The sequence below is a fragment of the Dendrobates tinctorius genome, unplaced genomic scaffold, assembly GCF_039654945.1.
Source record: "Dendrobates tinctorius isolate UK_male_01 unplaced genomic scaffold, ASM3965494v1 ptg000051l, whole genome shotgun sequence".
NCBI lineage: Eukaryota > Metazoa > Chordata > Amphibia > Anura > Dendrobatidae > Dendrobates > Dendrobates tinctorius.
In genome coordinates this window covers 27,464,055-27,481,314 of record NW_027361719.1, presented here as the reverse complement: position 1 = coordinate 27,481,314, position 17,260 = coordinate 27,464,055, and the positions used below count along the sequence as shown (strand labels likewise).

Sequence of the window (17,260 nt, the reverse complement as noted above, 5' to 3'; positions counted from 1 at the left end):
ATACTAGTCACTACAATTGCAAATTAGCAGTTTTCACTCAGCAACATCCACTGCTGCTTGTTTTTCGAAAATTCAGGAGTCAAAATTGTCACTACACCTGTAGATAAATTTATAAAGGGGTATAATTTCCAAAATGGGGTCACTTGAGGGGGGATTCTGCTTTTCTAGCACTTAGGGGCTCTTTATATGGAGTCCGGAGACTATTCTAGGAAAATCTGTGCTCCAGGTGGCAAATAGCGCTCCGTCTCTCCAGAGTCTCGCCGTGTGGCTATGCAGTACTGTACAGCCCCATGCAGAATATTGTTATATTCAGCAAATATTTTGGGACAAATTTTGGTGCTAATTTTACCCATTTCCCATTATGAAAATGTAAAATTTGGGGCTATTACACAATCTTGGTGGTAAAAATGTAAATTATTTTTTTCTCACTGCCCAGTGGTATAAAATTCTGTGACCCACGAGTGGTGTCAATATAATCAGTGCACCCCTAGATGAATTCAATGAGAGGTTTAGTTTGTAAGATGGGGTCACTTATGGGGGGGTTCTGCTGTTCTGGCACCTCAGGGGCTCTGCCAATGTGACATGGCACCCTCAAACCAGCGCAGCAAAATCTGTACTGTAATATGGCGCTCCTTCTCTTCTGAGCTTTGCACTGTGCCTCAAAAGTAGGTTTCGACCACATATGGGGCATCGATGAACTCAGGAGAAATTGCACCACAAATGTTGGGGTCCATTTTGTCCTGTTACCTTTGTGAAAATAAAAATATGGTGCAAAAAAAATTTTTGTTGGAAAAATGTTGTTGTGTTGCTTTCCAAAATGGTGTTGTGGGGGGTTTCCACTGTTTAGGCACACCAGAGGCTCTCCAAACTCGACATGGCGTCTGCTAATTATGTCAGCAAATTTTACATTCAAAAAGTTAACTGGAGCTCCTTCCCTTCCAAGCCCTGCCGTGCTCCCAAACAGTAGATTTCCCCAACATATGGGGTATCACCATGCTCAGGAGAAATTGCACAACAAATTTTGGTCCATTTTCTCCTGTTACCCTTGCAAAAATAAAAAAAAATAGGTCTAAAGGAAAATTTTGGTGAAATAAAGTTTTTTATTTTTTCCTTCTACAATCCATTGATTCCTGTGAAGCATCTGAAGGGTTAATAAACTTCTTGAATGTGGTTTTGAGTACCTTGAGGGGGTGCAGTTTTTAGAATGGTGTTAATTTGGGGTATTTTCTTCATATATAAGCCCCTCAGGCACTTCAAATGTGAGATGGTCCCTAAAAAAATGGTTTTGTAAATTTTGTTGTAAAATGAGAAATCGCTGGTCAACTTTTAACCCTTATAACGTCATAACAAAACAAAATTATGCTTCCAAAATTGTGCTGATGTAAAGTAGACATGTGGGAAATGTTATTTATTATCTATTTTGTGTGACATCACTTTGTGACTTAAGAGCATAAAAATTAAAAAATTTTGCCAAATTTCTGATTTTTTCCTCAAATAAACGTAAGTCATATCAATTATGTTTAACCACTATCATGAAGTACAATAAGTCACAGAAAATAATCTCACGATCGGTGGGATCTGTTGAAGCGTTCCAGAGTTATAACCTCAAAGTGACAGTGGTCAGAATTTAAAAAAATTGGCCTGGTCAGGGAGGTAAAAATAGCCTTCGGGGTGAAGGGATTAAAAGCATGGATCCGGGGAAGCCGGTTCAGTGGTGGACCGATGACCATTTCGAGTACTTCTTACACTTCAACGGGTCCAGTCCTGCATCACTGGTCAACTTTCGGCAGGTGCAGATGCACGCACAGAGGTGGTGCAAAGGGTGGAAATGGACAGGGACAAAAAAAGTTCTTCTGTAAAACAGCAAACACGGACGTTGATCAGTGATTTGCGTTACTGATCAATGCTCGGCGACTGCAGGACGCGCAAAAAATAGAAAAACTGCCCAAAATTGAGCGGTCAAGTACGTATCAATACTGAGCAGAAGGGGTTGTCGAGAGGGAAACAAATGGGAGAAAGGGTGTGGGAAATTGGGGTGGATTAGGAAAGAACAGGCAAGGATCAAGAAGGGATCAATAACTCTTCTTTCTTCAGCAGCAGAAGAACAGGCAGCAGGAAGAATTGTGATGATGGTGCACAAAGTGACATAGTGACTGCCCTGTACAAATCCGCAGCTAGAACGACAAAGTACAGGGTGGTCACTGCCAGGTCACACCGCATCTGTGCAATCTGATTTGTTGCGATCGATGTCATCGTTGATCAATGCTCTTATAGAGAAAGGCTGCAATTGGCTACTCAGAAATGAACAGCCAATCACAGCGATTCTAGTTACAGGGAGGCGTCGCCACCCCCAGGACGGCGACTCTATGTGCTCAAGTCCAAGATGGCGCCTGAACTTCAATGCGATCACCGCAACTGCGGTCGCGGTGCCGAATTAAAGATATGACGTATCCATACGTCAGAAGTCGGTAACTACCATCCGACCATGCGTCCAATGTTGGGAAGGGGTTAATATCAATTCTATGAGACAAAATGACCAATAATAAGCTAAGAATTTATATTTTTATTAATTTTATGCTGAAAATAAGAGGTTTTTCTGTAATGAAAAGTTATAACATTTTGCAATATTTGCTGGTTACTTCTAATGATTAGAAACATATGTGGTTTTGGGATGGACATACAGGAGCATGGGTTAATGGAAGACCCAACCATGGTAACTGGACTCAGTTGAGCACCTTTACGTACATCATGTGACTAAGAAGGATTTTTTTTTTCCACTAGAAGTGAGCAATGAAAGTTTCTAATGAATGACAGTAAGCAGAGGTCTTGACAACTATAAGGAATTGTTACACACTAAAAACTCAATACAGACTGAATTAGCCTTTACTACATAAAGAACAACATCTATTTGGATAAGCCTAAACACCCCTTTAAGATATTCCCTCCTGCATCTCATCGTTGCACTTTCCACTTTTCTCAAAACTAATATAAACCGTTTCCGTTACCAGATGTCGCCCCAATTATTGCACTCGCCTGTGACGTATAGCTTACGCTTTATAGAAGAGGTTTTTCATCGTTTCCATTTGTTTTCATTTATATGTCTGCATTAAGGTCAGAAAATCAAAACATGACATTTTACAAATCACTAAAAGAAATCTAATTTCCAAAAAATAAATAATTTTTAATGTCTACGAATTATTTACTTTTTTGATCATTTCTAACTGAATTGTCAGCTCCATGCACAACCAGGAAATATAACTTTTACAATTTAATTTTTTTTTTTTACAATAAACTATTATTCCATAAGTTTGGTCATATAAATAAAGATAATATTATTGCACAATGGAGAAAAAAAATTGCAGGAAATCTTTAATTTTGAATGGTATAAATACATTTTATATTGTATGTAATATGTTGAATTTTCAGAAAATAAGTTACGCAGTTTTCCAAAGTACATTCAGTATGAATTCCTCCTAGTTTCCAAAAACTCTGCTTGCTGTCAGTCTATAGGCACCTTCATAGTTTATTACCTGTGGATCTGTCTTGGTCTGATTGATACACAAGTGAGTGACTCCTTGTAAGACGCGTCTCTGATACACATACTATCATTGTGTCCATCACATGAAAATAAGTAAAAAAATATAGATTCTTAGTCATGCAAAAAACTTTGAAAACTTTGCAGAAACCATACTGAAAACTTCGAAAACTTTTTATGATACAAAGAATAAACTTTCTTTGCGGAAACGTAGCTTCCCTTTGGAACCTGTGGGTTTTCCATGTCCATTATCTGTGCTATAAAATCATTTGATTGATATTATTAGTGTAATAAATTTTATTTGCTAATGATATTTACAGGCAGAAATGGCATTTAATACGCCGTCAGCTGAACGAAGGCAAGTGCCAAGAAGTGTTCTGAAAATAAGACCTAAAATAGGAATTGATGGGCAATGCTTGTTCTGCAGTCCTATCTAAAACCATGATATGTTGTGACAGCCGGAATAACTAATTGTTGCTTCATATCTGACTGTCCTGTCTAATATCAGTGCTACCAATCTCTCTCTATATGTATTATATCCACTATTACGCCATCTGTGTGCACGATGTTGTTGCTTATTAGGCTTCTTGTGCTATTTATTTTTGCTTTTATTCACTTTTGCGACATCCTTGTTTCTTTTTTTTTACCTTTTATTGCTCTTTTTTACGCAACTCTTTTATCACTGCGTTTTGCATAGATATTATTATTTTATTGCTTCTAATTTCCTTATTTGTTTAGCTTTTCGTTATCTCCCAGTATAATCTATTTTTATTAACGCTGCAAAAAAAAATATAAAATAAATAGATTTAAAAAAAAACCAAAAAAAACATGGAAATGAATGTTAATGATAAATATATTTTGTTAAAGCTTTAACGTAAATATTTAGATTAAATAAACCCGTTCTATAAACGTCGTGACGTGTTTTAGGGAGAGGAGGGGGGTGAAGCTGCAAAGCCCAATTCAGTTGGAGAAGGAAAAGGTTAAATGAAGAATCCCCCCTCCTTCTCCTCCTCCTCCTCACTCCCTCGCTTTACCCACAGAGGGCACTAGGACCCTGCAGGCCTCCACTATAGGCTGCGCTACGTCAGAGGGCTGGACAGAACTGCCAGTCTCCTGTGTCCCATCTCCCTGTACCTTAAAGGAAAAATGCTGCTGTCTGTCCCTCCAAGGGCAGGGATCGCCTCTTTCAGCTATACCAGGAGCCATAAGAAGGTAACCCTGCTGACCAGACTTGCCTTGTGCCTCTGCACTACTAGCGCACTCTCACGTTTACTAGCAGGCCTATGCCAGCCCTTAAAAATGGTTCACAAATGATTTGTCTGGGAATCAGTTTACCCTTGTGGGAGGCGGGGGACTTATTGGGTGTGCAATGCACTTCTATTAGTAGAGGCGTAGGGATCTGATCCCCGTATATACCGGTGTATACGGCGGGGCAGGAAGTGGCAGTCATTTCTGGCTTGACTTTGGTTACAATGTAGCAAAACAATGACAAATAGTGCGAGGGGATTGTGGTGTCAGCTATTGATGTCATTGCGTGTCATAAGGTTGCGCGGCGTGTGATGTGTGATCTTATGGAGCTGGATGATTTGGAAGTAACATTGAGAGAGGCACAGAGGAAGGGCATACACAGGGAGAGAGAGAAAGCGGGAGCGAGGCGCACCCAGAGGCAGACAGGAAAGAGGGAGACACACAGGGTGTGCAAAGCCAAGGCAGGGAGAACACTGGGACCAAACCGGACGCGTGCAATGGATATTACACAAGGAGAATAGCGCAGACCGCCGTCTGGGTGAGCGACACTTAGCGCAGATTTATAACATGGTAGTAAGCGGACGTGCGCAATATTCTCTGGAAAGAATGGATACAGGGATAATCACTGGCATCAGTATGGGTAGAACATGCCATCCTATGAACTCGGCATAACTTAGCATCCTTCCCTGCATGTTTTATGGCGGCAAATACTGCAGATATATATATATATATATAGAAATATAGTGTGGATTATAACATTCAAGGGCACCAGATTCAAGGTTATCGTGAGCATCCTCTGTGTAAATGTATAGGTGAATGTGTAGGTGCCGCTTCTAAAATGGAAGTAATTCCAATATTTTGTGGAAATACTCATAGCGGGAAATATAAATAACCTAATACAAATAAATAATACAATACATATAAACAATGTATGTATCATTCATTATATTCCATAGACGTGATATCTCCCACGTACAACAAGACCACTCAGTGGCGTAACCTGAAGCTGGTGGGCTCCAACAGGGCCAACAACTATTGCAGGTCTTTAATGATAATCGTCTGTTCCTATGGGCCCCCTAGACTCCAGGTCCCGGGTGTAATTGCAACCCCTGCTCCTATTATAGCTATGCCCCTGCCGCTGGCATCGACATTAAAGCGCATTTCTAATAGAAGTGAGAAGGAACCAAAAATGGCTTTAAATTGCCGTCTTCTGACTAATAAACTGTAGGAGTAACTTAGAGTTCCCGGGCAAAAATGCAAAATCTGTAATTGTAGTATGTAGCATTGCAATGATCATGCAGTATTTCTAGTACCGGCCTATTCATATGGTCAAGATAGTTTTTGGGCCGCCTTAGGGTACAGTTGCGGTGTCCGCACCCTCTACAGTTATGCTCACTGTACTTTTACTGGATTTCCTTACCTTTCATTTTTACCTTCTATGTAGACCATTTTCAATATAAAATCCTCATGAACAAAGGCAAACACCACATCACATCAGCTCGTCCTGTCCAGTCCTTTAATAAGGGTGCAGGGTACAGACCGAGACCATCGGCAGCTCCCGCGTGAAAATTATCAGGTAGAAGGCAGGAAGACATCCAGCACCCGCAATGGAAAGGGCTATAAAAACAATACTTATTAGCAACTACTAAAATATCAAAAGGGAAAAAAATTAAAAAAAACACATTAGTTCTACGCGTTTCAAGCTCTAGGGCTCTTAATCTTAGCCTTAAAATAGTTGTGCAAATTGTGAGATGATCTAATATGGTAATTGTTTCATCTGCCAGAAAATGATCTTAAGCTTCATGTAGAACTGATTAGCCCAATAGATACCACCATAAAATGACTTTAGATACCATCGCAAATAATAAATATACGCTCAGCCATACACATAGTCATTTAGGTAGGCCATTCAGCACAACGTCTTGTTGGTTTACATCATTTATATGTTACAATACATTAACAAATAGTTGTCATTTCAAAAAACTTTTTGATAGGACGCATCAGACGTTTTGACCAGTGGAGGTCTCATCATCAGGACCACCACATGCCAAAAGTCATTTGGAAAAGACTGATACTCTTTAAACAACTCTAATCTTTGCTTTAGTCCTTAGCGATGCTCCTTTTATTATTTAGCGCTTATTGTTTTGTGCCTTTCCGTTGTCGCCATAATATCATTTCCTACATGTTCTCAGTCTGGGCCAAATGTTTTATCTTACGATGATTGGAGTAGCATGGACGTCAGTGCACTTTAACCTGAGCTCCCCTAAGCTTTACAGCTCCCACATGGATTGTATCCTACAGTATGTTATTTATCCTAAATATAACAAGGGTAAAAATACACTTGGTTCGGGCCTGAGTTGTGACATTGCAGGACTCGCTAACATTTTCTCCAGCCATACTGCTTTCTAGAATGGACTACTGGAGAGATATTATAGATCTCCATACAGATAATATTACATTTCATCTGTAATACAAGCGGTATGGAGTCTAGTCTGTGGTTATATTTTGCTAGATATGCTCTAAAGTTGACCTCCTCCATTCTCGTAGATGATGATTGTAGTAATGTGACCATTACAAAGATCCATTCATCTCTTCATATATATATAATAGTTACTATGTTATGACACGTTCTAGAAACTTTGTCTTAAAGCATGCCTGTCGTCTCATAAGCTGTTGTGTATGTACATGAGGAATGACACTAATTCTGGCCGCATTACTCCACTACTTCTTCCCTCTCTCTCTTATTTCATTTGTCTCTCAGCTGGTGGCTGGAGACTAGCTGCACTGTACTTGAGGGACTCCTGCTCTCCTATTTCTGTATAACACAAGTTCATAAACATCGCCGGCACGGAGGACATTATACAGCAGTATAGAGCAGTGTAGCTGTGAAGCCAGCTCTGTAGTGACATAAACACTTGCTAAAAAGAAAAAGCAATGGTCTGTGTTTGTCTGTGCCTCTGTTCACTCTGCTTCTTCCCTCTCCATAGACTTCAAAAGACAGTTGTAGTCTTGATACCTCAGTGAACAAAAAAAAAAAAAAGTCGTCACACCTTTGGTATTAAATTAGCATACAGGTGCACAAATTTGCTATGTGGCCAATATACAAACATATTCATACACTATTCATTAAACATTAAATATGTAAGGTACATTGCTAGGTCAAAGAGCACATTCAACCACGTCAAGATGCACCTAAGTATGGATGGTCCCTATCACTTATGTCCTACCGCTCCTAGTGCCGAACCAGGCCTCATCTGAAGGAGGGGTGAAAGGAAACCAGGCGTAGCTCGCAATTAAAACCTTGTCTGGGAAGGATAATGTGTAGATAAAGGTGCTGAGCACTAAGTGAACCAGTCTGATTTGTTTTGACAAAGCTATATTACACAAGTTTCTTATATTTCCTAGTACTATTGATTCAGGCAAAGTTTCTCAGAACGATAGTGCTGTAAAACGATGAAAAAGCAGTCTCCGAACCAAGATCTCCAACACTGAACCGTGTGCGCATGTTTCGTTATATTATTGTCTTCCGGGAATTGTGGCTGAAATCTATGATGCAGGATCAGACATTCTGCTTATAAAACTCGCAAAAGTTTCTGCAATCACTGCATCCTCTACATCCGATTGCCACAATGAAAGTTTATTGCAAAATCTGTTTCAAAACTTTGGCGTCAGAAACCATTCGAAATGACAGCGTGTTCCATGGTAAATGTATTATCTCCAGTACTAAAACTTTATAGGGACGTTTGATTTCATGTTACTAAGTATGAATCGCTTCTATAGAAGCACGAGTAGTTTCAAAAATAATGCTACATGACTACGGAGAAATTCAAGTTTGTATCGGGTATAACAAGCAGAATACAGACTGTACCTATAGTAGCCAGTATTCTGTAAACGGAACACTCAATGGAATGGAGAACAGTTTCCCAGTTATTTTTAGTGTAGTCTTTTTCTTCCTTGTCCTTGGTCAGTGTTGTGGAACACTGTGCACCCCACCCGGAGAAACCCTGAACTAAAATATCTAGAAGATCTAAAAGTCGGGTCTTTTAGATCTTCTAGATATTTTAGTTCAGGGTTTCTCCGGGTGGGGTGCACAGTGTTCCACAACACTGATTGACTAGCTCGGCCCTATGAGCCTTTGGGCCATGGCGTCTGCACAGGTTTTCCCTCTGCTTGTATAGTTGCAGGGCTGGACTGGCCATCTGGCAATTCTGGCAAATGCCAGAAGGGCCTGTCTTGCCATGGGCTGCATCATCTATGTTGTTAACAGAATTGGTGTTCTCAAGACACTCGTACTGTTAATAGTTGTGACGGAGGTATCATTAGAAATATTGGTCTTGTAGTAAATCTTGCTTTCCTCCATCCAGGGTAATATTAGTAATACAGTATACCCCATCTAATGCAGGGGCCTGTGTGATTTCAAATGCCAGGGCTGAATTTTAGCCCCAGTCCGTCCCTGTACAGTTGTATTGCTGTGATGTATGAGATACTGATATCACTATCGCATGTTCCTCTGCTCTTCAGTGATAACTTAATGTTCTCTGATATATGACTACAGCACTAGATACACAAGAGCAATCTTAGGTTTAGATGATCGGCGGCGCAGTGTCGTTTTACAGCGGGGAATACCACAATTTGCAGTTGGATTAAGTTAACTTGACCTGTTTTGGATGGTTGAGGGCTGAGCTGTTGGGTAACGCCTGGTGCATGTTACACTGTAGCGGGGTGGATATTTCCACCCTCTAAAATCATTGTAGGAGAGCTGGACAGGAACAGAACACTACTATCAATACTGTGATATCAAACGGAAAGGAACAATCCCGGCTCACCAAAAATGTACAAATACCGAATAAATGATCTGTTCACAGGAGAGGACGCAAGGGAGAACCCAGTGGGAAGTCAGCAGAGTATTTCATGCTGGAAGGAATGGTGCTGGCAGACGCACCGTGATGTCATTAGACAGATTGCTGGGAAAATCCCATGTTTTATACTTGGTCCAATTGCTGAGACTAGTTTTCCAGAACAAGATGTAACGCTTCAGTCTCCTACACTTTACAGGAAAAGGAGGTGACACTGTGATCCACAATGAGGTATTATTTTCTGACTCATGAACCCGTTGCCAACGTTGGAGACTGACGCATAGACATGTCCGTGACTTGGTCCTTACGTACGGACTAGTTTCATTCTGTACGGATTGTGTCCACAGGGTTCCTGGTGATCCATCTACTCTATATTTGGCCATAAACACTTACTGTCTATGTGATGTTACCTTATTAGAAAGAAACTTCACCTGTCTCGTACCAACTGTAGCTAATGCTCGGATCCTGGCCTATTTCATCCGTGCTTTGGACCAGTCTTATTTTGCTTTAATTATTGTATTGTTAACTTTGTTACTTATGACTTGTGTTTGAAACTGTTCAACTGTAAAGCGCTGCGGAATATGTTGGCGCTATATAAATAAATATTATCATTATTATTATTATTAGTGCCGGACTGGGGTGTCAAGGGTCCACTTTTAAGTTACATGTAAATGTGACATTATCCTCAAGCGCAAATGTATATAACGATGAACTGGGTACATTGTTAAATTAATAAAATGCTGCCTTTGTCTATACATAGTGATAGATTGTGTCAAGTACTGCTCATATAATAGGGTGGTGGCCCACCAGACGATTCTCCTGTTCTCCGGATGGCCAGTCCAATCCTGTTTGGATCTATGTAATTGATCTGTATGCTTTCACCATGGAAGTATACATTTACGTCATGTCACATATGTGCATATATATCTGCTCATTGTGCGAAGATCAATTTTAATGTCACGTGTACTAACCTACCTGTATCTTCTAAATCCACAATCTTAGTTCAAATCTTAAAGCGGACCTACCGACAGGTCAAAAATGGCCAGTATTTGGTTTTATTTGATTCCTGCTGCTCCCCAGAATATTTTTTTCATTTTAAATCTGGTTCTAAAGAACTGGGGCTATATATTTAGTGTGAATACTTCTAGTCTTTACCAAGGGGATGAGGAACACAGGATAATCTGGGAATGTGTCTTTAGGCTGCTCTGCATAATTACCCGGTCAGCCGGGCCCCCTTAGTGAAGACCATAAAATAAAAAGGCCCATATCTGTGGTACCGTGTGGCAGATTAAAAAAAGAAGAGGAACAATCAGGGAAGCAGCGGCAATAAGTCTTCTGTAAAGTCAAACTATACATTTAGTATTCTATTTTTGCCTCCATACCATATATTTTCCTACAATCATTATCAATGTACTGCAATAGCGGGGGGACATCATAAACGATGGTGAAATATTATTCCTGCAGAGCGTCACTCTTTCTCCTATAGCCCCGTCCTTAGTTACACATGAGCAATGGCAGGGATCGGAGCTGTCACTCCAACCATTGCTCCCTGTGACAGTTCTTGTAAACTATGACAGGGTTCAGAAAAACTGAATACAAATCATATCACTTGTGCACACACACTGCATGTGCCACGACGAGCACATAAATGGGCAGTTGTGACGTCCGTCCGCGGATCTGGACTGCAGTAGGGACAGCACCCCGAGAAACCCCGAGACCCTTAACCCCTATACAGGGATCTGGAATTGTAGCAAGGCCCAGGGGGTGGCTGTCTGGTGGAGCAGTGCGCCAGAGCAGGACGGTCGCCAATAGGGAAGAAGGCGGGGAACCAAAAACGTAGTCAGAAACTGGGAGAGCAGCGGAGGTACAGAAACGGCAGGCAGTGGGAGAGTCGACAGTCCAGGCCAAGGTCACAAAACGGGAGAGCGGCAAGGTACAAAAACGGCAGGCAGTGGCAGAGTCGACAGTGCAGGCCAAGGTCACAAAACGGGAGCGCGGCAAGGTACAAAAACGGCAGGCAGTGGGAGAGTCGACAGTCCAGGCCAAGGTCACAAAACGGGAGCGCGGCAAGGTACAAAAACGGCAGGCAGTGGGAGAGTCGACAGTCCAGGCCAAGGTCACAAAACGGGAGAGCGGCAAGGTACAAAAACGGCAGGCAGTGGCAGAGTCGACAGTCCAGGCCAAGGTCACAAAACGGGAGCGCAGCAAGGTACAAAAACGGCAGGCAGTGGGAGAGTCGACAGTCCAGGCCAAGGTCACAAAACGGGAGAGCGGCAAGGTACAAAAACGGCAGGCAGTGGCAGAGTCGACAGTCCAGGCCAAGGTCACAAAACGGGAGCGCGGCAAGGTACAAAAACGGCAGGCAGTAGGAGAGTCGACAGTCCAGGCCAAGGTCACAAAACGGGAGGGCGTCAAGGTACAAAAACGGCAGGCAGTAGCAGAGTCGAATATCCAGGCCAAGGTCACACACCAGGAGAATGGCAGAGGTACAAAATCGTCAGGCAGTAGAGGGGTCAGAAATCCAGGCTGAGGTCAGAGTCAAACAATAGCAAATCACACAGTAGCACATAGGGGAACCAATCATATATCCGGCGACTTGCAAGACCAGTCCCAAGGTACTGTATTTTAGGGATCAGGTCATCCCTCACAGGCTCCCGGACTGATGATGTCATCCGGACGCCCCCAGGACCAGGCCAGATGGTGATGCACCAACCCCTTCATGATTGACAGAGGAGCGGAGCCTACGTCCATCAGATGCCTGCGCAGGAGCCCCTTCTCTGTCGCCGCCATCACTCGGGGGTGAACCACGGCGCCTCCTAGTGGCCGAGGCTGGGACAGCAGGCCCCGAGTCTGACAGCGATGTGACAGTCTGGCGCCTCCTAGTGGCCAAGGCTGGGACAGCAGGCCTTGAGTCTGACGGCGACAAGACCGTCCGGCGCCTCCTAGTGGCCGAGGCCGGGACAGCAGGCCCCGAGTCTGACGGCAATGTGACAGCAGTAAACCGCTCTCTTTGATCAACATCATAGGCTTAACGCATTTTAAATACATGTTAAAATTTGAGTCAAAGCAAAAATTTTCAGGCAAAATTTTGAGAACCTGCAAGCGAGACGTTAAGCTATTTTTATGCCCGCTCCACCATCTTTTTGAAATGTGGGCAGAACTTAGCAAGAGGTGGTATGACGTGATAAATTACTCATAATTTATGGCACAAAAGTGGCACATAGTGCGATCGAAGCATATTCCAGGCCTTGACTGGAGGACAATTCTTACACTGGTGCACGGGAGCTGAAAAACCAAGCAGGGGAAAGAAAAGGAAACATAAAAACTCATATACAGATATAGATAGACATGTCAAATGTACGATGTCACCGCGGAATACATGAAGATGTAGGTTGTCGAATGGCGCACATTCCCATCTGTTTTTAACGTACCGTTTACACCCGACGCATACACCTCATGTCTGCAGACATACAAATGTGAAGACTCATTCAGAGGAGCGTATCATACAGACATGTGCGGTCCGACTAATAATCGCCAGCACACTGACCAATGTTATTCTGTAGGGCTGGTCAGATGGCAGCTTGACTGTCCATGTGTAAAAAAAAAAAAAAATCTCAGTATTTTCTTCCGTATATCAGACGAGACTCGACTATTCACGTCTGTGGGTGTGCAAAAGAAATTGGATCCCATACAGGACATCGATATTACATCAGATTTTTAAGGATACATTGCCTTTATTGACCTAATAATCTGTATTTGGTCACTTGGATGTAAAATAAGGACACACGGGTGAAAGTTGTTGACTTTTATGGATGAAAATTGGACAATTTTTCATAAGATCGTCTGATTCTGGCTTAAAGGGGTTGTTTGTGACTTAACAATTAATGACCTGTCCACTGGATGGGTCATCAATATGACATTGGTGGAAGTTTGGTATCCAGCACCACCACCAGCTGAAATCTAGTTCGGCAATGGCCGGATATAAACAATGTACAGCATGGCAGATACATTTTAATCCCGCAATCAGTCATCCTTTTAAAGTGGATCTGTCATTAGATTTTATAATGTGAACCGCATACATTATCAAACAGATCGCTTAGACTTGAAGAGGCTGGTGTACTTACTTTTTATTATCCACATAACAATAGCTGTATAATCATTTATGAAGTTTTATTCAACCTCTCCTCCACCCACCTAGCATGATTGACAAGTCTTCAGTCCTCAGTTGTCTCCTCCTTTTTGCTGCTGCTGAGGTCTCACTGCTCAGTACAAGCTGCAGTTGTCAGTCAGGCTGTGTGGGTGAACACTGAATAGGCTTGGACTTTTTAGCTCTCTCGCTCTTTAGATGGACTCATAAAATGCTCATATTAATTTTAGGATCATACGGCCATTCTCATATGGATTTTCAAAGTCAATACACCAGTGTCATCAGGTCTTAATAATCTATACAGTTTGTATTGTCTGCTGACAAGTCCGCTTTGATTTTGCAATTACGGTACAGAAAAAAGTGTGCAACAGACAAGAAAACAGTTCTCCGCGTGCTATGAGCCTTGTTCTTCTGAGCTTATAATCTATGGAAATAGGGTAAATGTCCCAGTGTCACAAATCTGTGTATTTTCTTCCATGTGAAATAGATCTTTCTACTGACAAAACATGGGGAATATTTTTGGATGCAAACTGCACAGCTACAAATTAGCAGGAGAGATCTCGTATCGTAGTTTAGCTTTGTGATCGTCCATTTCCAGCTTGGGCCGTCCGGATCCATGAAATATTGGATTATATGAGGATTGCAGAAAGGATCGCATTATATTACAAGCCATAATACAAACGAGTGTGACAGTCTAAAGTGATCCCGATGAAGGATTGAGAAATGTACTGTGACTTGCAGGCCGAGGGTGACAGAACGGACGCCGCGGTCACATGCCTGCAGTGATCCGGGAACACAGGAAACAGATAGCGACCTCCTAACTCGCCCTGTGTGCGCTCTGCCTGATACAAACCATTCTAAGGCCGGAGTCAAACGAGCGTATAACACGGCCGAGCGCTATGTGATGAAACATCGCCCAGTGGTACACTATGGCGCAGATCTGCCATTATATTCTCATGCCGATTCAGCAGTATGCTGCGACTGGGCAGCGAGACTCAGTCGCCCCCATGCAGGTTTATGGCTGCGTGTGAAACATCGGACTGCACTCTGATGTCATCCCAGTGCAGTCCGATTTACGCTGAGACAGGTAATGGAGGAGATGGAGAAATTAATTTCTGCGTCTTCTCCACACCTGTACTGTGATTCTCTCATGAGAGTGAATCAAAACACAGCACTGACACTCGGCTCCTGCTCGCAGCAGAGCAGGAGCCGAGGGTCATTAGCAGCTCGCATCTGATGCCATACGCTGGTGTGATTCCAGCCTTAGGGCTCATACTCACTTGCGAGTCTCTCGCATGAAAACCTGGCACTGTCGCCGGCACTCGGACCAGAGCATGCGGCTGCATAGAAATACATGTAGCCGCACGCTCCGGTCCCAGGGCCGGCAGCAGTGCCAGGTTTTCATGCGAGAGACTCACACGAGAATCATGCGAGTCTCTCACAAGTGAGTATGAACCCTTACACACATAAAAGGCTGTTTTCTTGGATGAACTAATGTGCACCTCACTTTCGTAGAAACTACAGATATAACTGATTGTTCTGGCAAAAAAAGTCCCCTTGGGCTTGGCACCCTGATGGCACACTGATGGCACCCTGATGGCACCCTGATGGCACCCTGATGACACACTGATGGCACCCTGATGGCACACTGATGGCACCCTGATGGCACCCTGATGGCATCCTGATGGCACACTGATGGCATCCTGATGGCACACTGATGGCACCCTGATGGCACACTGATGACACAATGATGGCACCCTGATGGCATCCTGATGGCACCCTGATGGCACACTGATGGCATCCTGATGACACACTGATGGCATCCTGATGGCACACTGATGGCATACTGATGGCACACTGACAACACACTGATGGTATACTGATGGCATCCTAATGGCACACTGATGGCACTCTGACTTCACACTGATGGCACCCTGATGGCACCCTGATGGCATCCTGATGGCACACTGATGGCACCCTGATGGCACACTGATGACACAATGATGGCACCCTGATGGCATCCTGATGGCACCCTGATGGCACCCTGATGGCATCCTGATGGCACACTGATGGCATCCTGATGGCACCCTGATGGCACCCTGATGGCACACTGATGACACAATGATGGCACCCTGATGGCATCCTGATGGCACCCTGATGGCACACTGATGACACACTGATGACACCCTGATGGCACCCTGATGACACACTGATGGCACACTGATGACACCCTGATGGCACCCTGATGACACACTGATGGCATACTGATGGCACACTGACAACACACTGATGGTATACTGATGGCATCCTAATGGCACACTGATGGCACTCTGACTTCACACTGATGGCATCCTAATGGCGCACTGATGACATCCTGATATAATACTGATGGCACACTGATGACACCCTGATATCACCCTGATATCACACTGATGGTACACTGATAGCACACTGATGGCACACTGATGGCACACTGATATCACACTGATGGCACACTGATGGCACACTGATGGCACACTGATATCACACTGATGGTACACTGATATCACACTGATGGTACACTGATGACACACTGATATCACATTGATGGCACACAGCATAGAAGAGGGTTCTTCACGGTAAGAGCAGTGAGGCTCTAGAATTCTCTTCCTGAGGAAGTGGTGATGGCCAACTCACTGAATGAATTTAAGAAAGGAATGGATGCTTTTCTTGTGAGTAACAGGATAGAACGTTACGAATAACAGAATATTATAGGTAGATGGTTGACCCAGCTTAGGGGAAGGAATTTTTTTTCCCTATGGAGAAAATTGGCTTCTTCAGTCTTCAAAACTATGTTACTGATATCACACTGATATCACACTGATGGCACACTGATATCAAACTGATATCAGGGCAGTTTCACACGTCCAGATAATTCTGGCACCGGAAAAACCGGTACCGGAGCTATCCGTGTCCATGTGTCCGTGTGCATACGGAGGCCATCCGTGTGCTATCCGTATGTTCGTGTGTACCATCCGTGTGCTGTCCATGTGTCCGTGTCCGTGTATTTGAAAAATTAGTTTCAATGTTAACCCTTTGACTTTTAAAAACGCACACGGACAGCATCCGTGTGCGGTACGTGTTTACACGGAACCATTGACTTGTATGGGTCCGTGTGATCCGTGCTGTTGCACAAAAACGGACATGTCAGCATATTTTGCACACGGACACACGGTCCATGAAAACCCGCTGACATCTGCATAAACACATTCATGAGAATGTGTCTACGTGTGTCAGTGTCTCCGGGACGTGAGAAAACTGTCACTACACGTACCGGACCCACTGACGTGTGAAACTGCCCTCACACTGATTGTACACTGTTGACACCCTGATATCACACTGATGGCACGCTGATATCACACTGATCACTCACTGATGACACACTGATATCACACTGATCCAAAACACTGATGACTCTGGTATTGTTCTTTCTGG

At 43.2% G+C, this 17,260-nt stretch overlaps 1 protein-coding gene across 3 annotated transcripts in view; it reads left to right on the top strand.

Annotated features, from left to right (window-relative positions):
- The first annotated feature begins 4,609 nt into the window (after positions 1 to 4,609).
- The window catches only part of RBMS2 (RNA binding motif single stranded interacting protein 2), a 157,834-nt gene continuing 145,183 nt past the window's right edge, over positions 4,610 to 17,260 (top strand). For all 3 annotated transcript variants that reach the window (XM_073576909.1, XM_073576913.1, XM_073576912.1), the window contains exon 1: positions 4,610 to 4,747. In XM_073576909.1, coding sequence (XP_073433010.1) covers positions 4,682 to 4,747 — 66 coding nt within the window. In that variant the 5' untranslated portion in view covers positions 4,610 to 4,681. The remainder of the gene's footprint in view (positions 4,748 to 17,260) is intronic.